This window comes from Podarcis pityusensis (genome assembly GCF_964106645.2).
Source record: "Podarcis pityusensis genome assembly, chromosome: 5".
NCBI classification, from domain to species: domain Eukaryota; kingdom Metazoa; phylum Chordata; class Lepidosauria; order Squamata; family Lacertidae; genus Podarcis; species Podarcis pityusensis.
The window spans coordinates 90,751,699-90,777,381 of record NC_138032.1 but is presented as its reverse complement, the minus strand read 5'-3'; the positions used below and the strand labels follow the sequence as shown (position 1 = coordinate 90,777,381).

At 44.6% G+C, this 25,683-nt stretch overlaps 1 protein-coding gene across 5 annotated transcripts in view; it reads right to left on the bottom strand.

Annotated features, from left to right (window-relative positions):
- The window catches only part of LOC308477131 (WASH complex subunit 2-like), a 44,406-nt gene extending 24,803 nt beyond the window's left edge, over window positions 1–19,603 (bottom strand). For 2 of the 5 annotated variants that reach the window (XM_081005428.1, XM_081005425.1), the window contains exons 1-12: window positions 19,372–19,603; window positions 16,585–16,749; window positions 15,795–15,860; window positions 13,226–13,396; window positions 11,469–11,562; window positions 10,296–10,354; window positions 10,020–10,064; window positions 7,542–7,640; window positions 6,578–6,650; window positions 4,731–4,784; window positions 3,395–3,504; window positions 779–851 (exon numbers count right to left, since the gene is read on the bottom strand). In XM_081005428.1, the coding sequence (XP_080861554.1) occupies window positions 779–851; window positions 3,395–3,504; window positions 4,731–4,784; window positions 6,578–6,650; window positions 7,542–7,640; window positions 10,020–10,064; window positions 10,296–10,354; window positions 11,469–11,562; window positions 13,226–13,396; window positions 15,795–15,860; window positions 16,585–16,749; window positions 19,372–19,569 (1,207 nt within the window). In that variant the 5' untranslated portion in view covers window positions 19,570–19,603. The remainder of the gene's footprint in view (window positions 1–778; window positions 852–3,394; window positions 3,505–4,730; window positions 4,785–6,577; window positions 6,651–7,541; window positions 7,641–10,019; window positions 10,065–10,295; window positions 10,355–11,468; window positions 11,563–13,225; window positions 13,397–15,794; window positions 15,861–16,584; window positions 16,750–19,371) is intronic. The other 3 variants (XM_081005424.1, XM_081005427.1, XM_081005426.1) reach the window with 2 other exon arrangements.
- Between the last annotated feature and the right edge of the window lie 6,080 nt (window positions 19,604–25,683).

The following is a 25,683-nucleotide window of genomic DNA, read 5'->3' as shown; positions in this document are numbered from 1 at the left end:
CATAACCCCCTTAGTTTTGCCTGTTTTCATTTTAAAAGTGTCCCATTTTCAAAGCCTTGCTCCAGGACTCACTAGGTGCTTTTAGGGGTTTGAGCAGGCCATTTTTTGTTCCTTGCCCCTGCGCTCTATTTCCCGCCCCACCCCGCAACCCCTTCAAAAGACATCCTAGTATTCCTTGCCTCAACTGCTCTCAACCAGAGACTTGATGGGCAGACCGTGCAAATCAAACTTCCGGTTCCCAAGGAAGCTTCCTATGTTCCTAACATGTAGGCTCCTACCTATATCCTGAACCTCCTTAAGACTCCTACTTCAGATGTTACAAGGAAGCAGCACTAACCAACTCTGCAGTGACTGTGGTTCAGATGTTTGAGGTTGCTGCTTTGCAGGTGGGGCGAATCCTTGACTATAAAAAGCTACTATGTCAAGGAGCAAGATTTCCGCACAAGTTTCCTCTCCAGCATGCCATTTCCCCTAAATTCAATGCGGTTTTGTGGCCTAAAGATGTACACTTGAAGGGATGCTCTGCTTCCTGAATGTCAAAACTGGCTCTTGATTTGACCCATCATCAGATGCTACTTTCAAATTTAAAAGGTTTTCTTCACCACCATAAGCACTTGGAAAGTTGCACATTAGAACTCAAGCCAAGGTTTTCTGGCTTCTAATGTATGCATCATATAATCAGCTCTATGCTCATGCCCAGCATTCCCAATTAATATATCTCCATTACATTTAGGAAATCTCCATAGTTCAGTCTGTTCCACATTTCAGAAATCCTCACCATCATTTATTGGGACTCGCGATTCTTTTTCCACCACATCTTCCCCTTTGGGCAATTCAGAGAAAAGGTCACTCTGGATGAAAAGAGAGACCAATAGTAAATAGTTTCTGCATGAGATAAATGGTAAATAGGGTAACTGCTTGAACAATAGGGACCAAATGCTACAGAATAAAACAATGCTAGACTCAAAAAAGGTGACATTTTGGAAATATACTTCACAAGGACATGTAGCGAACCACCATGTTGCTTCCTGGCTATTAATGAGACTACCGGGGTAAACAGCATTAGAGAAGGAACAATTTTAATTCAGTTTTCCTTACTCGCTGCAAATTGCAACATGAAAGGCTTATATTCATTGGGTGCAGATATCAGCCAGTGTGAGATAACAGGACATCCACAACTTCAGGATTAGGCTATCAAACTATGGGATAATATTAATAATAATAATAATTTTTATTTATACCCCGCCCTCCCCAGCCAAGGCCGGCCTCAGGGCGGCTCACAAGCAGTAATAAAAACAAGTTGAATGAATACAACTTAAAAACAAGATTAAAATACAACATTAAAATATTAAAATGCAGCCTCATCACAGGAGGAAAAAGAAAAAAGAAAAAAGAAAGAGGGGGAGGGAATCAAATTGGCTCCAAGCCAAAGGCCAGGCGGAACAACTCTGTCTTACAGGCCCGGCGGAAAGAAATCAGATCCCTCAGGGCCCTGGTCTCATGAGGCAGAGCGTTCCACCAGGCCGGAGCCAGTGTTGAAAAGGCCCTGGCTCTGGTTGAAGCTAATCTAACTTCCTTAGGGCCCGGGACCACCAGGGTGTTGCTATTTATGGACCTTGAGGTCCTCCGTGGGGCATACCGGGAGAGGTGGTCCCGTAGGTACGAGGGTCCTATGAGACATCCGGGAACGATACTTTGTTGCCCATTTCAACATACCATTTTTATTTATTTATATTTATTTATTTCAATCTCATAACATTTATATACTACTTGATTGTAAAAAAACAACAACCTCAAAGTGGTTTAATATCCCTTATCTTCAACCCAAGCAGGAATTCTGCAAGCCACATCTAAAAGGTGCCACTCAATTCCTGACTTTGGAGAGTTGCCTTGGTACCAGTTTCACCTGCTCTTCTTCCTTTCAGCACTGCAAAAAATGCCTGCCTGTGTGGGCTGAACTTTATTCGCCAGATGCTCAAACAGCATGCAACAGCCACTCAACGCTCTACAAAGACTTAATGATATGAAAAAGTAGCAGCAGCCTTATATACTTGTGGTCACCTAACTGTGTTTGAAGAAAGCAAAAGGACAGGATTAGATCCACTGTCTATAAACTTGATCGCCTTAAACAACCATCTGGATCTCCTGAAGCCTTAAGTGGTTTCCTGCCATTTACAATGATATTGAAAGTGGCTATACCATTCAACAATGGCAGGGAGAATGCTACTAGCTCAGAGATGGAAGGAAGGAAGAAGTACCAACGAAAGAAAAATGGCAGATGAAACTGATGGAGTATGCGGAGATGGCGAAACAGATGGGGAAGATCTGACACCAGGAAGATCAAGTATTTACTAAAGACTGGAGTAAATTTGTAATTCACTTAAAAGTCCATTGTAAACAGTTAAAATCTTTGGCAGGGATGTAATGACACTTGTAATGTGGAATTATTTATGATAACTATGGCTAATTAATAGATAGATAATGGTAAAAGATGTGGAAAACTTAAATTTAAATATGGAATCCGTGGAGGGAGGGAAGGAGGTCCGAAGGTTCAAAAGAACCTTGTATTTGAATGTTTGAAAAGGTTATGTTTTTTATGTATAAAATGATCAAAAGCCTAATAATTTTTTATATATAAAAAAGAAGAAAAGAAAGTGGCTATACCATGAGGATGCCTCAACTGAAGCCAATGGTGCAGCATAATATTTGGGGAATTGTAAATGGGCTCAGTATATCTAAGAATACTGAATATGAGAGATATAAGTGACTTCCAAAAAATGTTCAGCTGATGATGGTAATTGAGACGCTGTGTTAGGTATAACCATCTAGAGCAGGAGGGTATCATCTCTGAGCTCTTTGTTTAATTCTGTACATGGATTAATACTACTACTACTACTACTAATTTATTATTTATACCCCGCCCATCTGGCTGGGCTTCCCCAGCCACTCTGGGCGGCTTCCAAAAAAATATTAAAATACTGTAATACATCAAACATTAAAAGCTTCCCTAAACAGGGCTGCTTTCAGATGTCTTCTAAAAGTCTGGTAGTTGTTGTTCTCTTTGACATCTGGTGGGAGGGCGTTCCACAGGGAGGGCGCCACCACCGAGAAGGCCCTCTGCCTGGTTCCCTGTAACTTAGCTTCTCACAGTGAGAGAACCGCCAGAAGGCCCTCGGTGCTGCACCTCAGTCTCCGGGTAGAACGATGGGGGTGGAGACGCTCCTTCAGATATACTGGACCGAGGCCGTTTAGGGCTTTAAAGGTCAGCACCAACACTTTGAATTGTGCTCGGAAACGTCCCGGGAACCAATGTAGGTCTTCCAAGACCGGTGTTATATGGTCTCGGCGGCCGCTCCCAGTCACCAGTCTAGCTGCTGATTTGAATCATACCAACCTCTTCATCATCAAAGAGTCCTGTGCCACCACTGAAGAGGCCATCTTTAGAGCAAAATGGTGAGAAGTCTTCATCCGTCAACTTGGGGGGCTTAAAAATATCCCCATCATCTAGGAAGAGGGAATACGTGTATCAATGTATTTTACAGTTGCTGGAAAGAAGTTCATTATGTGTCACAGAGCAAGCCAGTTAGTAAATTACAGTTCCAAATTGGAGTTAACTCTTTATTAGCAAAAGCAGGATCTTCACAGACTTGCCTGTTTCAGGCCTAACTGGCACGGCAGCTTATTCCCTGTAGGCCTTACTCCATGAAATGAGTGGCCAAGACTAAAGGTCCCTGCCTAATCATAGCCATCTATGTCTTCTCCTTTCCAGGGCTTTCCCCAAGCAATCAGATACTGTGCTTGTATGCAGCCTGTCTTTGCTCTTCCCATTTCATTTCTCTCCTTGTTCTGGGAGTCAGGGGGAGGGAAGTTTGTTGCAGCGGGAGGGGGAGACACCCATGACTCTTCACCAAACCGACCCATCTCTGCCTCTTGACCTCCCTATTCCCACTCGCCTGCTTGAGCTTCTGCCTCTGATTTTGGCCTTCTCTCTGCCACGGACTCTCCCAACTCACTGAGCCCTGTTACTCCTTCAGCTTTCAACACTTCCTCTTCCTAGTTTTCTCCCTCTGACCACTCATCGTTGTCCCACCATCACTCTGAGCCTTCTTCCCTTGATGGTTCCCCAGCTGGCTCTGCCCACCATGCCTGTGCATACAACCAGCCCATGACATTATGAAGAACTAAGTCATCTACCCCAGAAAGAAGCCAGGAACAACTCTGACAAATTTACTGTCTGAGGGCCACAAAGACTCAAGCTTCCCACTCTTAAATATTCCACAGTAGAGTAGTGCAATGAATCCATTGTATTTGTGGCTATACAGTTCAATGGATAAAGTAACAGATTGGGACTCAGAGCTGAAATCACATTTCATTTGATTCACTTTGGTGTCAAGTTCTTTTGTAGTTCCTTGCTATGTGCAAAAGGAGCAACAAGGGTCTAAAAACGCAATAAAGGGCATCCTCATCTCAGAGGAAATGTTTTAAAACTTAAGAACAGCAACAAGACTGCGGTCACAATAAGACATGCAGAAATTGCTCAACCTTCTCCATATGCCTCTTCTGTCTTGGCACTAAAAAAAGGGAACCTGAAACTTCCAACTCACAGTAGTATTCATTAAGATTGAGAACATTAAGAAGTTTAGAATAGGAATGACTAGCTGATGCCCCCATCAATTCCACCTCCATACGTCCAAAGAAAACTTAACACATGGGAAAAAACCAACACTTACCATCTGATGAGACACTTTCTTCCTTATTTGTCACTGTGGTTTTATTTTTTGTATCTACCAATGGTTGAAGTAGAAGAAAGTTAATTGAGGATTAACTTTTCTTTGTCAATGCATCATTTATAGAAACATTTGACAAGCAATAAATAGAAAGCCAGGAAAAAATGAAATATTTATAAATCACTTTTTATCACAGTTACCCTCAAAGGGCCTTCCATAACAGTAAAATACCATCTATCTATCTATCTATCTCTCTCTCTCTCTCTCTCTCTCTCTCTCTCACACACACAAAGCCAACATAAGAATCAATCAGCATCATATCACTGAAAACCAGAAAGAAACCATAATGTTGCGCTCTTATGCTTGGGTCTGTTAGGGTATAACCACTTTTAACAAAAATAATATAAACAAGTGCTATAAAATTTCGTTTCTACCTCTTGGGGGTGGAGGGAAAGGGGAAAGCTATTTTCATAACAGAAAGACTTTACCCAAATGGAATATTTTTCAATCTTCTTTCTAGTCCCTGATCTCTCTTTAATAGCAGCTACTGATGGTTTTTGAACATTAGTAAAACTATGTAAAATGGCAGGCTTATGTGGTCCAAACAGCAGCAGGTACATACAAGAGGGAAGTGTCAAGAGGTTCAGGTTAACCTCAGGGTTTGCAGAAGAATGAAGTACCGTATTTTTCACTCTATAAGACGCACTTTTCCCCTCCTAAAAAGTAAGGAAGTGTGTGCGTCTTATGGAGCGAATGCAGGCTCCATGGCTTCAGTGAAAGCAACGCGAAGCCTCCGGAGGGCAGCGGGAGCGCTCCCTCTTGCTCTCCTGGCTTCGCTTTGCTGGACAGCCACTGTGCAGCACCCCTTCTGTGAAGCGGGAGGAGAAATGGAAGGGGCCCCACTTCTCCTGCCGCTTCGCTGAAGGGGCGCTGCGCAGAGAGGGAAAGCTGCGCAGCACCCCTTCAGCGAAGTGGGAGGAGAAATGGAAGGGGCTCTGTTTCTCCTGCCGCTTCGCTGAATGGGCGCTGCGCAGAGAGGGAGAAGTGTGTAGCACCTCTTCAGTGCTGAAGAGGCGAAGCACAGAGAGGGAAAGCTGCCCAGCGCCCCTTCAGCGAAGTGGGAGGAGAAACGGAGCCCCTTCCATTTCTCCTCCCGCTTTGCTGGAGAGGCGCTGAGCAGAGAGGGAGAGAACTTTTTTTTTCTTGTTCACCTCCTCTAAAACTGGGAGCGTCTTATGGTCGGGTACGTCTTATAGAGCGAAAAATATGGTGGAGGTGGAGGGACCTGAAAGACTGAGCATGTGTTGAGTAATCATGGTGGGCTGACTGTTGAAAGGAAAAACACTGAAAATTGGGTGGAAATTGAACATTGGAAAAGGACAAAGAAGCACACCAATATGAATGATACTTGTCCATTCTCTAGTTCTGTCAACAACTTGCTCTGCACAGTCTCCTGCCTGAGAAGAGAGAGATCTGAAGGCTCACATTTGTTCCCTTTATTTCCAGAGTTCAGGCCGAAAGTGAACATCACCCCAATACAAGAGGGAGGGGACAGGAGCCTTGGGAGAGAACTACCAAAAAACCCTATTGGTTGAACCCCAAAACTGCCCAGTGAAGGTGAAGGATGTTCATTGGCCATGGAATACTGACTAACTAGTTTGGGAAGGGATGAATGAGAATGAAATGGGAGTAGCTGAAATCCCCAGCAACAGAATGCCACGTTGCAACATTTTGCTGCACGTCACACTTGTCCTGTACGTTTCCAAATGCCAACAGAAAATGTTTTTCACACCGCACACATGCACAAAATTCAACTTTATCAAAGAAAAAAGCTCTGAGAAGCAGCTTACATGATTGCTCTTCTTCTTCACCCTTGATACGAGCGGCAAGCTCATCTGTAAATGATGTGGGCCTTTTCTTTTTCTGAAGTAGTCATATGGGAATGGATGGAAGAGGGAAAGAAAGAAACATACACCCATATTTCGTTTCAATTTGGTTTCATAACTTTTTTTAAATTGCTGTTGAAAAAGGTGGGGGGTTTTTTTGTTTTTTTTAGAAAACTGACCGTTTTTTCAGACTATGAAAGGAATAGGCAATCATAAGAACAATTACCCCCCACTTCCCCAAAAATGGGTCAGGGCCCTACTAGTTAACATCACTTTACCATCTAGATTGGAGATTCTCCCTTGGATTACCAAAAGAGTTAAATTAGTCTTAAGACCGCTCTCGGAGAATAGTCAGTGGGAAGCAAATTTGTAGAAATAGCACGCATGTGAACAGAAAACTTGCAGTTCCAATGAGCAACGTTTTGTATGAAAACAGTCTGTTAGTATTATTTTAGACGATTTTCTGTTTTTCAAAGCTATATATAGGATCCAAATGCAGGTTACTCATGATCATTTAGGTACATAGTAGGGACTTTTTGGTCCTGTTCTTGGCTGCAAAACACATGGTGGTGTTAAAGCCTTAAACAAAGAAAAAATGTAAAACTATTATTATGATTTTACGAATAAGCAGTCTTCAGTACAAATATATTACATTGAAACATTCTACTGGGTCATATGCCAAGCAGAAACCAAGCAGGTTTTACTTAGTGTACTTTTAGATGTCATAACTAGTCTTAGGCTATCTACAGCACCAAGAAAGAAAGCCCTGCTTTGAGCCAACTGAATTGTATCAGAGAGTTTTCTGTCCTTTTCTAAACATGGAAGAGCTAATCCATCAACTATGCTGAATATTTTTTCCCCGTGCCTTTTTTTGTCCGAAGTTTTTCTGAATAAAACTTAGAAATGATGTCAGGCAGCAATCACTTACCAGCCTTGCGTTCTCTTCTAAGTCACCGTCTTCATCATCGTCTTCCCCTTTTTCAGAGTCACCAAAAAAATCATCTTCGTCACTCATCAGTGCCGTTCTCTGAAAAAACAAACACACACCACACTTCATGCTCCAGGACACTTGAGACAGAAAGTTGTACTTTATTTTACTACTTTTCATTTAATGGCTTTATAATAAATCTTCATCAAAAGATCTGAGAATGGTTCACAATAGAAAAATACAACATAAAAAAGCACAAATAAATAATTAAAAGGCCTGGTAGAATAGGAACATTTTCACCTGGCAACAAAAAATATATAACGAAGGCATCAGATGAAGTATACTGAGCCAGCTTTAGAGTCAATGCTTGTCAGGCAGCAGCTTTCCTTTCTGACAACAGGAGCATTCAACCTGATGTCGAAAGCTGTATGACAAGTAGAGTATTCTTCTCTCACACAGTCTTATGTTTCATTTCCATGAAAGCCTTTCCCAAGGCAGATATTGTCAGTTGAAGTGCCTGGAATCACTTTAACCTGCTATGCTATACAGATTCAAGCAAGGCCAGTGCCACTGGTCATAACAGTTGGGCATTTGCCAATGACCCTAGGGTTCATAAGGTTCCCCCATTAACTGTGCTCACCAGATGGCCATCAGTCTTGGGGACTAATCTGATCTTCACAACTGCAGCAAAAGCTGTAAGACCATACCCTTGTCCCCATCATCAGGAAAACCAATGCTGTGTGTGTGCAAACATAGCGTGCCATATAACAGCATCCAGGTACCATTTTCAGGAGCATCCACTGCCAACCTAACCCAACCCTGAAGCAACTTCGTGATTTGCCTTTCTCTCCACCAGAAATCAGCTGAGAACACTGAGCATACCTAGTATTATTTAGAGCTGGGTAAGGAAGCTGCAGGTACGCGGGTGGCGCTGTGGGTTAAACCACAGAGCCTAGGACTTGCCGATCAGAAGGTCGGCGGTTCAAATCCCCGCGACGGGGTGAGCTCCTGTTACTTGGTCCCTGCTCCTGCCAACCTAGCAGTTCGAAAGCATGTCAAAGTGCAAGTAGATAAATAGGTACTGCTCCAGCGGGAAGGTAAATGGCATTTATGTACGCTGCTCTGGTTTGCTAGAAGCGGCTTAGTCATGCTGGCCACATGACCCGGAAGCTGTACGCCGGCTCCCTCGGCCAATAAAGCGAGATGAGCGCCGCAACCCCAGAGTCGGTCACGACTGGACCTAATGGTCAGGGGTCCCTTTACCTTTACCTAAGGAAGCTGCAACAGTGGTCACATGCACATATGCATACACAGAGCTGTATTTTGGCAGGCTGATTTTGCAAACCAGAACCTCCACTGATTGTGCATCATGTTTGGTTGTTAAAATTGACAACTTCTCTACTTTTATAACAGTAGCTGCCGCTTGTTCTCAGTGCTGCTTGCAGCTTTCTTAAGATCTTCCATTAGACATGTGGAGGAATAGCGTGTGTCTCTGCTCAGAGCTGGAGCTTATCAGGTTCATTTGCTCTTTTTTTTTAATAAAAAATCAAACCTAAATAATCTAGCAGGGAGGAAGGCAAAGTAGAAGAGGGAAACTCCTTCTTTTCTCTCAAAGCCATCAGGGCTTGCTTGCTCCCATCCATTTTATGGTTAATTCCCCCAATCTCATACAAAAGGAAAATTTATTAAATATCACATTTAAAGTTGAAATATTTAACCAGTGAACTCTGAACAATTCTAAATATATACTAAATCTATTGGAAACATGTTAAGATTCTTTGATAGTCACTTTTACATCTCTTTGTTTCGGTTTAACAAAAAAAAATTGCTTTCTATGAACGAAAAGCAATGAATTAGTATGGACTCTGTTCTGTAAAGAAAACTTGGGCAGTTAAGACAATAGCTACCTAAAATTATTTGTAGAACACTTTAAGAAAAATCAGTTTCCATTTGTCTCTTTTTAAACACACACACATTTTATTAGGTTTGACCCATGATCTATGGGTTGCATTCAACATAGCACAAAGGCTAAGGTTCTGTCAGCACAAATATTTTCTCACACAATGAAACCTTCCCCCCTTCTCCCCCCCCCCAAATCTGTTCCAGGGTTTCCCCCAACCCTTCAGAGCAGTTTTAGGGATGGCATGTAGCACATGGAGGGGAGGAAAGGGGGGGGAACCTCGTTGTGCTAGCAGAAATCCTTGTGCTGGCTTCTGCTAGTGCAACAATTTAGTTAAATACAGCCCTTTATCTATTTTGTACTTTTAAAATATTGGAGTTCAGTAGTCAGATCTAACAAGGAAGGTGCATATCTTAAAGAACATTGGAAAGATTACTATTTGCAAGATACCCCATGAGGCCATTTGTACACTTATGCCACTGTTAGATTTCTAACACTCAAAATCCATGGCCCACTCCCTACCCTTGGAAAAGTTGAAGGTTTACATTAGTAGAGAGTACACATGGTGGACTTCTTACCGGTTTGTGGTCTTCCTCACTTGCATTTTCAAATTCTTCCAGGTCCTGAAAGGCAAAAGCAGTTTCAGACTAAATTAAACAGCATTTATACAGGCTTTAAAATGTTCACTTCTTACGTCCGTATAATCTTATGGTCTATACCACAGATAAAGTCAGGGACCCACCAACATGAAAATCCATAAATCCCTATAATTTCCCCAAAATGTTTCAATTTTACATTTTAAAGCTGCGGGGGGAGGGGGGATATCCAAGAAAAAAAATGTCTTCATGCCTTACCTCTTCATCTTTGCCTTCGCTGTCAATCATGCTTCCACGATCACTGTCTACTGAACCTTCTGTTTCATAGAAGGGAAACAAAGAAGACTTATGTGCGGATCATTTTATTCACTACATACCAAGATCCTTTCCCCAGGTAATAATTATACACAACTATGCATATAACTTTCCACCTGACTCTTCTGTAACAACATGAAAGAGCTGACACATGACTTACTTTTCCATCTGTATTATGTTTCCTACATTATTAAAAATAATAATGCAGAAAAGCAGTATATAAATGTAGTAAATACATAATCAGACAATCCTTTTCACTCACATGAATCACTTCCCTATTCACTTGCAACTTCAATTCTTCAAACCCAGAGACATTGAGTGGAAGAGCAGTCCTCTTGGGTTCCCATGTCCAAGATGGCAGTGACAAGAAAATATTTTCTTTGCAAGAAAACTAGCAGTGGCTGCAAGGATTCCCACAGAAAAGTTTCCGTGGATATCAGCACTCTGCATTTCCATGAGGGAACCATTTTTTTTGTACTCTTTCAAATTCATCCCTACAGCAATGAAATTCTGGATCCTGCAACACAGTCCATTTCCATCCCTGCACTACTGAATGAAAATAGGTTTCCTTTTTAGTTTTGCACTAATCAGGAAAAATAACCAGTGGAGCAAATGGGGGGGGGGGGAGAACCAGGATTTCTTTTTACAAAGAACATATGTGAGAATATACAGATCTTTATTCTTGAATGTCTGAGCACTGTCTTTATAACGATTTAGTTTGTATTCTCTGAATGCATTTGCTTTTGTTTCTTTTTGGAAAATTTAATAAGAGCAACAGCAACAAAATCGTGTGAGGGAGAAAGCTCATCAGAAAATACCCTGGTAGGTTCCATAAGGGCACAACTGAAAAAGATATGGTTTTGGGTACTCAAACATATTCAGTAGCCATCTCACACTTAAGTCATAACCGAAGTATCTAGTGGATTGTTCAAAATACTAAGACGAAAAAGCGACACATTTTTCAAAGCGTCAAAAATTAGCTATAGACTAGGTTTTCCAAGCTAGTTAAGATTTTGTCAGGCACCCTTACAACATTTTTAGTAATGAAGTATTTGGCCTGCCACAAGTCAAACTCAAATCAGTATTTACCAATACATTATTAATCCTATCACACACCTTCACTGGAGAGATCGCCAAGCCCAACATCATCTTGCTCCATGAAGAGCTGAGAGCCAATTAAATACGGTAAAGGCCTGTCAATATAAAGATCCTGTAAAAAAAAGGCAAAAAAGTATTTTTAGATTTCAAATGAATATGCCACAGGTCAAAATTACACATTTCATAGATAAAACTCCAAAACACATTGAATGATTTGTAGTGTCCTGTCTTGATGGTAACTCCCAATTCCAGGTTTGAAATTAGGTACTCGGACACCACCACAGAGTACAAAATTACCTCCAGGTGAGTCTCATCTTAGCAGATAAGGATAGAAGGAAGAATGAGAGTGCCTCACTGAATTAATTGCCAATTGGGATCTTCCTTCTAACTGTAATGTACAGTGGTACCTTGGGTTAAGAACTTAATTTGTTCGGGTGGTCCGTTCTTAACCTGAGGTACCACTTTAGCTAATGGGGCCTCCCGCTGCTGCAGCGTGATTTCTGTTCTCATCCTGAAGCAAAGTTCTTAACCCGAGGTACTATTTCTGGGTTAGTGCAGTCTGTAACCTTAAGCGTCTGTAACCCGAGGTACCACTGTATATCAGCTCCCTAGGGCTAAAAGGAAAGACCAAAAGCTTCAGAAGTTAAGCACTGTGCAGACTCTTTGGAGAGGGCTCTCTTCTTTGTGGTGCTGATAATGCCAAGGTTGCAGGTTCGATCCCCGTATGGGACAGCTGCATATTCCTGAACTGTAGGGAGTTGACCCTTCCTACATTTCTATGATTCCATAATTCTTGCTTTCTGCTAAGTCTCCAAGAGGACAGGTTCCCTTTCCTCTTTGGTCGCTGAGCTACTATCACATTCCATCTCCTGTCTTCATCTGCAGAGAAGGTGCTGAGTGTGTGTATGAAGACTGGCAGGGTGGACCAGCTCAGGCAAGAAGAATAACAGATAGACAGCACTGCCTTGGTACTCTTCACCCCTCCACCACCATTTATAACACATTGTAGCCAAATTATTATGGAGGCCTGCTGTTGCTTCTAGTTCAGGATGTGAGAGCAAGACTCACTTGTTCAGCAGGTTTGAGGGAGACAGTGAGGACTTGCCAATCTTCAAGTATATGGCAATGATGGCTCACCAATGCCTGGATGTCTGTCATCTACTCTTTTGTGAACTGTCACTGCTAATAACTCTCTGTACTTTTCTGCATTTCACAATGGTTCTGTCTCAGTAACCCTGTAAGTAGAGACTTCAGTCCTCCTCTCCGCAGGGTTCTGAGCAGGATTTAACCCCACGGTCATCAAACTGATGAGCAGGGGATTAAATCCTGTTGCTTCTGCTGTGCATGTCAGTTCCCCTCGCTGTTAACATCACGCCTGTCAGAATGACATGAGGGGGTGTGATTTTGGGGGAATGGCATCACAGGCCAAACTGGACCCTGTGGTCGGTCAAGAGTGGCCAACAGGCAGGAGGTTACTCATCCCTGCTTTACTGTGTCATGAGCTTTCAGAGTTAATGTTACTGAAATTTAGAAATGCACCCAGATCAATTTCTCCATGGTTTTATTTTCCAAGGTACAAGAGAATGGCTATCAGTATTTACAGCTAAAAAATGGTAAAGGTAAAGGACCCCTGACAGATAATCAGCAACACCTTTCAGAAGCAGCGCTCACACTATTGTGTATCTTCCACTTTCCATCCTTCAAGTGTAGTTGCTCTGCAAAGTCTGAAATTAAAACATTGTAAATTTACTGTTTTAGAGACAAAGTTACATTACTTTTGGCTCCAATATTAGTTCTATCCTTTCATTAGTTTCTTCTTCAGAGTCTGAGTTCCCTGCTTTGATGTCCAGCTGTTCAAAGGCATTGTCCAACACCTGCAGCCCATAATTCACAGCTTCTTGGATTTTGGGAATCAGATCGGCTTCTTTCTGTTCACGGGTTTTCTCCTTTAGAATCAAAAGAAACACATTTCATTGTTAATTTCCTATTATACTCATTTTTCAAAAATGTGATGGGGAAAGTTGGGATTTTGGTCAACATGGCTTGGCCACTCTTAACGGGCTGCATTACTAAATATGGAGCTAAAACGTTCTGAATAAATGGAATGCCTTCATAAAGCTGGACTTTTTTTTTTTTAAAAAAGCCCTCCTTTCCCCTTCCATGAAGAAGTCACTTAAAGTGCCTAACAAATAAAAAGCAAATATGAAAGCAATAATAATCCAATCATAAAAACACAAATAAGCTGAACTTAAAACTGCAGCACTAACTAACCATGATAAACGAAGTCAACAGAACCTGATCACCAATAGTCATTTCCTACAAGACATGGAAGGGACGAGTACTCAGAATTGACAGTAATGAGCAGCAATACTGACAATCATGAGGCTGGATCAGAAAAGGGGAACCTGTGACCCTCCAGCTATTTTTGGACTTTAATCCCCATCAGCCCCAGCCAGCATGGCCAATAGTCAAGGATGACAGGAAATATAGTACAATAACATCTGGAGAACTACAACTTCCCCACCCTGGGGACACAAGGTTAAGGTATATACGGCAAGACTGACTTTAAAAGACAGAGATGGGGTGGAAAGAAAAGCTTTCTTGAATCACAGGACTGCAAAGTACCTTGGAGATCATCTACTCCAGGGGTAGACAATGCAGTGCCAGTGGTCAAGGAGGATGGGAGTCCAAGAATTTCTCAAGGGTACTACATTGGCTATCTCTGATCTAGTCCAATTCTTGTCTCAGTGCAGAATCTACAGGAAGCAACTACAGTATTCCTGACAGATGGCTATCTAGTTTCTATTTAAATACTTCCAGTAAAGGAGAGTTCACTACCTCTCTGTTGAACAGCTATTACACTAGGAAGTTTCTCCTATTTTTTTTGTCAAAATCTGCCTCCCTTGAATTTTGGCCCATTGATCCTGCCCTCTGGAACAACAATGAACAAGTTTTAACTCAAATACAGGCAGATTTTACAGGACTAGGGCCAGTCCTTGAAAACAGTCCTTCTCTAATAAGTAAAAAGATTGTAATGGACAAAAAGAGAACTTGGAGCTTTTGAATTCAAAAGCGGCAGCTTGAATTGTGCCTACAAGCCAGCAGTTTGCCAATTCAGCAGACTCAAGCCAAGTTGAATAGGCTTAGATTGCAAGAGGACATTCTGCACTGTACAAACAGCCTTTGATGGCAGCTCTACTTAAGTGCGCTCATTTTCCCAACAAAAGTGAAAAACAAAAGGACCCCAAATAACATTTACAGTACCCAACTGCAGAACTACTGCTTGGCTTGAGTGATAATTATTATATCTAACTGCAGCTTGATTAGTTGATGACCAGGTTTAGACATTTGCTGGGGTGAGAATTTCCATGTGGTGGTTAAGTGGGTACCCCTCTTTCTCACCACACAAATAACTTCATGCATGTTATGGGCAATCCACATGGGTTCTCAAAACTGATGTTTCCCCATTTGTGATTGTGCAGATAAGTTATCCACACCAGCTATCCACACAACTGGGAGCATGAGTGGAGTGTGTATATCATATATCATGTTGGGGAGGGGATGGGATGATTTCAATCCTGAAACAATTCACAGTCTTTGACACGTCTGCCTTTTAAACTGCACTCAAGAATGATAACACAACACAGGGCAGGAAATGCCAAAGATGGAATTACAGTCTCTCTCGAAGACGAAAGCCATAAAAAATAGGATCTTTAGCGCTCAGGAACACCGTTCATCTGAAGGCTTTCAAATGGAATGATTCACCTGTGCCTGAAGCACATGAAATCCATTATTACACATTAGAGGAAGGAAGTGGGCAGCTGAGAGGGGAACAAAATACCATTGGACACCACCCTCTGAAACCATGTTACCTATAGCTCATCCTCCTGAACCTTTCAACAAGCAGACTCCCACCCTCCCCACCTCAGAGAAAGGAAGAGAATGGTGGAAAGAGAAAGGTAATTTGGGAGGTGTAAGGAGGCAGAGCATGCCCTCAAAGAGATTGAATGTGCTTGCTTGGCAGCTCCAGAGAGGACGTAGGAGCTGGTAGGCAGGAGGTGGTTGACACACACTGACTACTCTCAAAATATAACAATGGCCTGCAAATATTGCAGTTTTGCTCTTGCAGAGGAGAAGCTTCCTACCAGCCATCACTGCCCTCTGCATCTGAATCCTCCATGATTAAAGCAGAACTCATTTTTGGCAAGTGTGGGGAGAGTCTGCCATTGATAAATACCTCCTCCCACCTTCCCTGAACTTTCAATTTGTAATCTTCAGCATTGCAAATAAATATCAAAGGTTACAATTACCAATATATTACATATTCTTATGTAATCCACTTGCCTGTTCTGGCCTGTCGCTCACTTCAGGTTTGGATATGGTTTCTTCCACTTCATCATCATACACTCTCTATAAAATTAATTCAAACTTTTTTTATTAAGTTTCAGCATCTGATACAAATAGCCTTCACAAGCAAAGGCAAGTCACCATGCTACCTGTACTATTAATACTTTTCAGTGGAAGAGCTGAACAGCAAGTGCCCAATGAAACAAGATTACGGCATCTGTTTAGCCTGCACCATCACAGATAAAGTGGGGGGGGGGGAGCTTTCAAGCCAAAGAGCCAAAGGGACAAACAATACCCCCTCCCCCATAGCCCCTTTCCTAAAATGATTATTTTACTTCATGTACATGATCCCCAAGTGGAAAATATGATAGTGAAGAAAGGAGCTGGGGGTTGTAAATCTGGTGGTCTGGAGGTGTGTTCAGCTCCCCTTACCCATGTACTTTGGCTCCCTTTCACTTAAAACTAGTTATGCTATAGCATAATCTGAAAATTTACTGTTCAAGAAGTCAGCCATTCCTCATTTTTCATATTTGCATTCCCTTTCTTACACATCTCAGAGAGCAAGAATCTATCCTTGCATTATGGAATTCAAAAGCACCCAGTAATCAATTACATGCTTACATGATATTGTACTCGGAGTTGCAAGGGATAGGCACACAAATCAGATCTATTAGAACTATTGTGTTCATTACGAGCACTTCCTTCTATGATGCCTTCTCATACTACACCAGAGTTGGCTTAAGCATATCTCAGTTCATATCATAGTATTCAATTACTGCACACTCACATTTTCAATGAACTGTGTATTTGAAAGCATGAGGAAGCCATTGAAGACATTGTGCAGCCGGCAATCTACACTTTTGGTTTCATGGATCAGCCTGTCCATTTGCTTCTTGATTTCATGTGTCCTGGAGATAGTTTGCTGGGAGAATTCTTGCAAAAACCGCAACAGCTACAAAAACAGAATATGCACTTGCTCAGACTTTTAAGCCATAGCTTAGAAACTGAAGTAATGATGTAAGACAAGGAGAACAGGAAAGTGTTCTTCCTACAAAATAATTAAGCTTGCTATCCAGCAACTAAAAAATGCAACACAGGCAGTTTATAGAAAGCAGCTAAAAATATACTACCGACTGTGTAACAACCATATTTTTGGAGAAAGAACTGAGAGTAGAATCTGAACTGTAATAAACAAAGATGAAGCTCATGGTGCTCTATGTACTATAGAAGGTGTGAGGAACCTCCAGCCCACAGGCCAAACTTGGCTCACAGGCCAATTTGGCCTACAAGGCTTTTTTCCCCAAGGAATTCCACAGGCAGAACATGGCTATTGGGAAGAGCTCTTATACCCTACCACACCCCACATGTCGGACATTAAGAGGGTTCAGATGACCACCACTCCCATACACATTGTAAAAACAAGTACATGCTTGCAGGGATGCATAGGTCAACCCTGCCACTCCCACCAACACATCTGGCAGCTAGCTATCCTTCTGGCATAGCATCAGATCAGGATGACTTGCGAGGAGTATTACCGTATTTTTCGCACCATAGGACGCACTTTTTCCCCTCCAAAAATGAAGGGGAAATGTGTGTGCGTCCTATGGTGCGAATGCAGGCTTTCGCTGAAGCCTGGAGAGCGAGAGGGGTCGGTGCGCACCGACCCCTCACGCTCTCCAGGCTTCGCACACCTCTCCGCAAGCAGCGGGAGCGCTCCCGCGGCTTGCAGAGAGCTGCCTGTTTGGGGGCTGGGGTCGGGGGAAGCTCGAGCTTCCCCCGCCCCAGCCCCGCGCCTGGGGGGGGGGAATAATTTTTTTCCTTTATTTCCCCCCCCCAAAATTGGGTGCGCCCTATGGTCCGGTGCGCCCTATGGTGCGAAAAATACGGTATGTTCAGAGCTCTGGGTGGGCGGTGGGGGAGATGGCTGCTGGGTACAGTGGGGTGGGCATGCATGGGCTGCAGGACTTTTGTTGTGGGGGGCAGAACCAAACTATCAGCAACACGAATGGTCAGTTAGTTTAGTATTTTTATTTTTCTACTTGATTTGGGGGGTGGCAGCTGCCCCCCTGCAACTCCCTGGCCATGCCCATGTGGGCAGAGCTTGCCACACACACACACATTCTTTCCATGGGTGTAAGGGATCATCTCTTATGATGCACAAAGCAATGGGGTGAAAGGCTGCGTCCGTCTCCTGGGTGACTTGCAAATGTCCACACATACAATACACAGGTGGTAGTGCCACAATTCGGCATCCCAACTGCCTTTGGGCACCACCACACTTAAGGAAGAGAGGTGGGGCACTAACATCGCACCACTTTTGCAACTCCACCGCCAGTGGAAGGGCGGCTCATTTCTGAAAGGAAGACACAAGCCACTTCTTCCTTCTGTTCCGACAGCAAAATGGGACTTGCTTGGAAGGTGGTGGACTCTCCTTCATTGGAGATTTTTAAGCAGAGGTTGGATGGTCATCTGTCATGGATGCTTTATAGTTGAGATTCGGGGTCCCTTACAACCCTACAGTTCTACGATTCCTCTTATTCTTCTGGCAGTGCATGCCTGCTACCTGGAGCATGTCGTGCCCTTCTCCCTATAGGCATGATCGAGGCGGCCAAGGCTTTTAAAGCATAGGAAGTGGCAAGTAGGGTTTGCCACCTTTGTTCTGGCAAAACATAGAGCGGGCTGGGTTTTTCTTTTCTTTTCTTTTCATCTGGCGCTGAAGTGACTTCAAAACAATCAATTACATTACAACCTAGAGCAGCCTAACAGGATGGCCCCTCTGGAATTTGTCACGCATGCGCACAAATTTGCAAATCTTGTGCTTGGCTATCTGGAGCTTAAACACACGACATCTCACACCCCCTTAAAAAAAACCACATGCTTTTGGCCAAAGAAGATGAAAAAGATTGGCAAAACAAACTAATGAACTATGCAGGATTACACAATTTGAAACCCAAGAAAAGGACGTGGTTTTTCAAAAAATGGGAAAATGTTTAAGGCATATATTGCAAGCTTTGTGTATAGGTTTCTACATTAGTCAAACTTCTAAAAGTCACTTGTAACAACATGAGTAAGATTTTAAAATTGGACTGTTAAGAATATAAGATGCATGAATTAGTATAAAATAATGGAACCAGGATTGGGATTGGAGAGAAGTCAATTAAGATATATGAGTTAAATTTTTGATATGATGTTATTTTGGTTTTGTTGTTGTTATTATAAAATTTATAAATTGTATCTTAAAAAAACAAAAAACCACGTGCTTTTGGAGAGGATCCCTAACTTTGCAAAGAGAGAGAGAGACCTGAAATACTGGACGAATATTTATCAACCCAGGACGTAGCATTTTACATTGAAGCAGGAGGCCATCCCGTATTACACAGGACAGGGGGCGACCCTGGCAGGGCAGGGCAAGGGGAACGACAGCAACGCCCCCCGCCCTCCGCAGGCACCCTGGTCACGGGCCGCGCTCTCTGCACGCGCTCAGGAGCGCTGTTGCCGCCGCCGCCGCGAGGGTGGCAAACGCCTAGCAGCCCCCTAACGACGCGTTTATCCGGCAGCGGCCCCGGCCTCTCACCCCTGCGTCGGCGGCCAAGGACCAGCACGGGCTCCCGGCTCGGACCTCCTCCAGGGACCAGGCTCGCTCCCACAGCAGCAGCGCCGCCGCCGCCGCCGCCGCCGTAGCCCCGGGGGGAGCCTCCGCCGCCGCCGCCGCCGCCCCCGACGAGGACGACGACGAGGACGACGCGGGAGGAGAAGCGGCCGACGACGACATGGTCGCTGACAGGAAGACGCTGAGGCGCCCCTCGCGACGGCGGTTTAACTGCCACCTTCGGCCCAGTGGTCAGCTGACTCCGGGTCGCGTGACTGGGCTGCCGGCTGTTAGAGGCAGGAAAAAAAGGGCAGGGCAGCTCCGCGGCTTCCGGCTTCATTTCGAGATTTCGGAAGCGCGGTGGGAGGGAGGGAGGGAACCGTGAGGGCGCCTGCGCGAGAAAGGGCTGTACGTTCCGCATAGAGCCCCGCCCCCTTCTCATGGAATCGTTCAGAAAGGGGAAAGGGGTTCCATGGGTCATCTAGTCCACCCCCGCCCCCCGCATAGCTGTCAACTTACAGATTTGAAAATAAGGGACCAGCAGCCTCGAAAATAAGGGATCAGCAGCCAAAATAAGGGATTTGGGCTTGTTGTTTAGTCGTTTAGTCGTGTCCGACTCTTTGTGACCCCATGGACCAGAGCATGCCAGGCACTTCTGTCTTCCACTGCCTCCCGCAGTTTGGTCAAACTCATGCTGGTAGCTTCGAGAACACTGTCCAACCATCTGGTCCTCTGTCATCCCCTTCTCCTTGTGCCCTCCATCTTTCCCAACATCAGGGTCTTTTCCACGGAGTCTTCTCTTCTCATGAGATGGCCAAAGTATTGGAGCCTCAGCTTCACGATCTGTCCTTCCAGTGAGCACTCAGGGCTGATTTCCTTCAGAATGGATCAGTTTGATCTTCTTGCAGTCCATGGGACTCTCAAGAGTCTCCTCCAGCACCAGAATTCAAAAGCATCCATTCTTCGGCGATCAGCCTTCTTTATGGTCCAGCTCTCACTTCCATACATCACTACTGGGAAAACCATAGCTTTTACTATATGGACCTTTGTTGGCAAGGTGATGTCTCTGCTTTTTAAGATGCTGTCTAGGTTTGTCATTGCTTTTCTCCCAAGAAGCAGGTGTCTTTTAATTTCGTGGCTGCTGTCACCATCTGCAGTGATCATGAAGCCCAAGAAAGTAAAATCTCTCACTGCCTCCATTTCTTCCCCTTCTATTTGCCAGGAGGTGATGGGACCAGTGGCCCTGATCTTCGTTTTTTTGATGTTGAGCTTCAGACCATATGTTGCGCTCTCCTCTTTCACCCTCATTAAGAGGTTCTTTAATTCCTCCTCACTTTCTGCCATCAAGGTTGTGTCATCTGCATATCTGAGGTTGTTGATATTTCTTCTGGCAATCTTAATTCCGGCTAGGGATTTATCCAGCCCAAGCTTTCGCATGATTTGGGCTTAGTTTATACATCAATCTGGCACTGATGGAGCCATGCTGCTTTTGCTGAGACTGACTATGTTTTGCAGGGGGTTTGACTAGATGATCCTAAGGGTCTACAACTCCGACCAAAGAAGAGTGGCAGACAAAACTGATGAACGACGTCGAGATGGCAAAGCTTACAGGCAGAATTAGAAACCAGGAAGGGGACCTCTTTAATAAAGAATGGGGAAAGTTTATAATTTAGTTGAAAAGCTATTGTAAAGAGTTACATACATTGGGAGGATTGACAGAAAACTTGTAGTAAAAATTTGAACTATGGATGGACAAATGATTGTTAAAAATAGAGTTATGAAAGGGATGCAGAGGGGGAAATCACTACATTAAGATGCTGCACTGGTTGGAGGGGATGCTAAGCAGCACGTCGGGGCTGCCGTCGTCCTGGGGCGAGGAGTTCCATCGGCGCTTCCCCGCCCGAGAGGGGGGGGGGAGGGAGAGAGCCTTTCACCCACGCCACCCGCGAGCCCGGCACGAGGCGGTTGCGGCGCCACGGCAGCCGCTGAAGTGCCGCCCTTCTGCATCCCTCCCCATCTCCTCCTCTTCCTCCTCCCTCAGGCCGCCTTCTCAGCCGCTGCCTCCGGCTTCCCCTGGCAGCGCGGCGGAAGTCTCGCAAGAGAGGGGCTGCCTGCCCGCCCGCCGCCACCCATCTCCTCATGACACGCCCCTAAGGGGGAAAAGGGAGAGACGGAGATGCGTCAGCTTGTGCGCACGCGCTCTCTCACGGTGGAGGACCCTGAGCCGAGCTTCCCTCCCGAGCCGGGCGAGCATGAAACACGGGAAATTTAAGGGACATCATCAGTAAGGGACAGCAGCGGGACACGGTGCTGGGATAAGGGAGTTTCCCACCAAATAAGGGACGGTTGACAGCTATGCGCCCCGGCAGTGCAGGAATCTCAACCAAAACATGTAGGGTTCTGAGGGTGAAGGCAATGAAGAGGAGGAAGATATTTATTTATAACCCGCCTTTCCCCCCTGGCAACTAAAATAAGAGCAGCTCAAAACAAACAGGAGGACAAAAAATAGAAGAAAAACCCAAGCTATATTATATATATTACAATTTAAAATACTCATTTTACATCCTTATCAATGACTTCGTCTCCTCTTTCCATGGTTCGTTTTCCGTATCATAAATCCCTGCATATTTTACAAAAACTATACTGTTCAGTATTCCATTATTGCATCCATCAAAACCCGTTTACACTGTTGAATTTACAAGAGGAACCAAGTGTTTTTTCTGTTTAATTTGACAACTTTTTACAAATCCGTTGCATTCCATTGCCGACATTTACAACAGCGGTATTGATTCAAGGTCTTTGATTTTTTAAAATTAAATGTAACATTTTATTGATTGTGAAAATTGTATAGATATGAACAAAATGGTATATTATTTTTACAAAAGTTACAAAAAAGAAAACTCACATAACAGTAGGTTTCAAAACTCTTCACGATCAATGTACCAGTATATACACTATCTTGTAATAAACATGTCAAGAATTATTCCAGAAGGTCTTACTAGCATGATTCCAGTGTAACATCTGCACCCTCAAATCCGCACCCTCAAATTAATTGTAATTAATGTTGGAATCTGCAGTTCTGCCCTTTGGAATCCAGAACTCAGCTTTGTGATCTTCTGGTACCTAGTTAATAGCATACTGGATGGACTAAAACCATTTTATGTGGTGTATCTTGCAAGTGTTGGGCTGAACTCCTACAGCAATCCTGCAGCGTACTGTATATGAATGCAAAAAAGTTTTTGTTTTTAAAGCCCGTTGGGTTTACATGAAATTACCTAGTCTTGGCCACAAGGTGGGGCAGGGGAACATGGAACCTCTGGAAGTGACTATTGATGTGATCATGAATTGGGCAACTTGCAAAAAGCAGGTGCAAAAATCTTTTCTTGGGCTGACTGGCAAAAGCAGTTGGTTTGTAGCCCTTTCCAGTGCTGTTCTCTAGCCATCCCCTCACTGAATTACTCTTGGAAATGCCAAGCCGTCTGGAGTATCAATTTGCTCCGATTTTGAGTAACATTTTTTTCCAGAGACATAGGTTAATAAACATTTCCTTGGGCTGTACTGTATTTGATACACAGATATATAGATCTGATTGGAAAGGGGTTTACTTCATAAACACTCTCCATCAGTTCCAGTTGAAAACTTATCTTTAAAAGCCTGAAAAATAGTAAAAGATTACCAGAATCCTCTCTAGCCTTACATCACGGGGGGGGGGGGGGTGAGGGTGTTCCACAATCAAGCATCCAAGATTATTTTATCAAGACAGCTTCCCTCACCCTTGAATTAAGGAAGCCTCAAAAATGTGTTTCCCTGTCTCCCATTCTAGCAGGCAAGAAAAAAGGACCAGCTGTTCAGACATTAAGGCTCCTTTCATCCCCTTCTTCTGACATAATTAGTTGTTACAAGGGGTGAAATGATAGCGTAGACATATTAACTTGTTCATTCTCAATTCTTTTTTCCATTTCTGAAAAGGTTAGACACTCAGGTTCTTCAGGCTAAAATAGCCAAAGCGGACTCTTCTGACAATTCAATAAAAATCTCAGCTCCAGCCACAGAGCCATGAAGGCTCTGGCTCAACTATATCCCTGCCCTAGATCCCAGTGTAACAAGTGAGGGATCAATAGGTTCATGGCTGGCCCAAGAGATTTTGGCAGCCAAGGCGAACGACAAAATGGTGCCTTCCCCATCTTGGGTGGAAGGGGTGAAGGAACCTATACATTGGGAACCGGGTGCGGGGATAAAGATCTACTTTGGGAACAAGCGGGAAGTGGGATTCAAAGGGCATTGCAGAGGGGAAAGGGGCCTGCTCTTGTATTATACAGGACAAGTGGCAACCCTATGTGTAGATCCTGCTGCCCGAGGCACCTTGCCTCATGGGTGGGCCGGCACCGAATATGTTAGTTCAAATGTAGCCTAGGTGACCCAGCCGTAGTTGGTGAGCATATTCAGTTGCAAGCATATTGGGAGTGGGGAACATCAGGAGCATAGCTGTCAACTTACAGATTTGAAAATAAGGGACCAGCAGCCTCGAAAATAAGGGATCGGCAGCCAAAATAAGGGATTTTCCCAGCACAGGTATGTTCAACTTCTGAGCCCCTCCGAGCCAAAGGCAGAAAGCCCAGCCAGCAGCCAAACGAAGCCTCAAGCGGTGTTTCCCCAGCGCAGCAACCCGGCAAAGGGGATGCAGCAAGGGAAACCACCGTCACCTCTCCGCTGGGAAGCGCTGAGCAAAGGTGAGTCCCCAGGCAATGCGGCCGATTTGATCGGCACAAGGCATGCAAGCTCCACCCCCCAGTCGTTCTTAGACTCCTTATTGGGTGAGCAATGCAGCCAAGCAACACAGTTGGAGCCTCCCTCCTCCCTGGCTGGCAGGGAGGGAGGGAGAGGAGCTGCTTCCTTTGAAACCCGGGAAATTTAAGCGACATCATCAATAAGGGACAGCAGCGGGACACAGCACTGGGATAAGAGACTTTCCCGCCAAATAAGGGACGGTTGACAGCTATGATCAGGAGCTGCTCTGGGAACCAGTAGAATACAATAGTGATGAGAAACCTTTTGCATTATTATCGTGGGTGCCATTTCCTTGGGGCCCACACGCCTTGGGTAGTCCAGAGCCTGCTGTGGGTGAGACCAGAGCCCAGAGAGGGTAGAACCATCCCTTTTCTCTCTTGTTTTCTGCTTTCTCCTTCTTTTGCTTCCTCCCATCCAACAGGCTGGCAGGAGAAGGACCAATTGCTTTTTTCAGAGAGGGGGCTTCTCCCTTCCTTGTCCCACCATCCCACTTTAGTCCCACACCCCACTTTGCCCTTTCTCTCTCCCTCAGGGCTCCCAGGCTGTTATATACCGGAGTTCTCATTAACGGTTTTCGGTAATTCTCCATTTTGTTTATCAAAGGCTGCTTCACTCCACCGACTGATGTGACTCAAGGGGTTAAGTGCTTCATTTAGGAAATTGCGCTGTTCTCTGTGCTACTTAACATCATTTCGGACTCCATCTGGCATTAAGCTTTGACATCTGGGCTTATAGATGGACACTCTCAAGGATTTAATTGGATTTTGCCACCAGGGGAAGAAATGCTCAACTTGCTGCAGAAACATGGTGGAAAGGCAGTGATGCCCGATCAGAATCCAGTGGCAGAATCCTGCGTTTAGGATTCACCCTAGTCGCAGATTTCCGAGATATTAAACGGGTTGGTGTAGACAAGGCTGCTGAGCCAATGGGCAAAACGTAAAGGTAAAGGTACCCCTGCCCATACGGGCCAGTCGTGACCGACTCTAGGGTTGCGCGCTCATCTCGCTCAAGAGGCCGGGAGCCGGCGCCGTCCGAAGACACTTCTGGGTCACGTGGCCAGCGTGACGAAGCTGCAACTGGCGAGCCAGCACCCGCGCCGCACACGGAAACGCCGTTTACCTTCCCGCTATAAAGCGGTACCTATTTATCTACTTGCACTTAGGGGTGCTTTCGAACTGCTAGGTGGGCAGGAGCTGGGACCGAACGATGGGAGCTCACCAGCGCCGCAGGGATTCGAACCGCCGACCTTACGATCAGCAAGTCCTAGGCACTGAGGTTTTACCCACAGCGCCACCTGCGTCCCCCACAGCGCCACCCGCATCCAAAACATACAGAATGAATAATTTGCATGCCCTCTATGGCTTCGCCATTGCTACTGCTGCCTGCCTCCTCCCTTGGGCTGCAACCACCACAGCCCAGCCCCATGCTATGCACCAGCTCTGGGGGCGGGGGCAGGCAGAGGTCAGAGCCCCCAGGGTGGGAAGAAAGGGGGAGTGGAGCACAATGAGT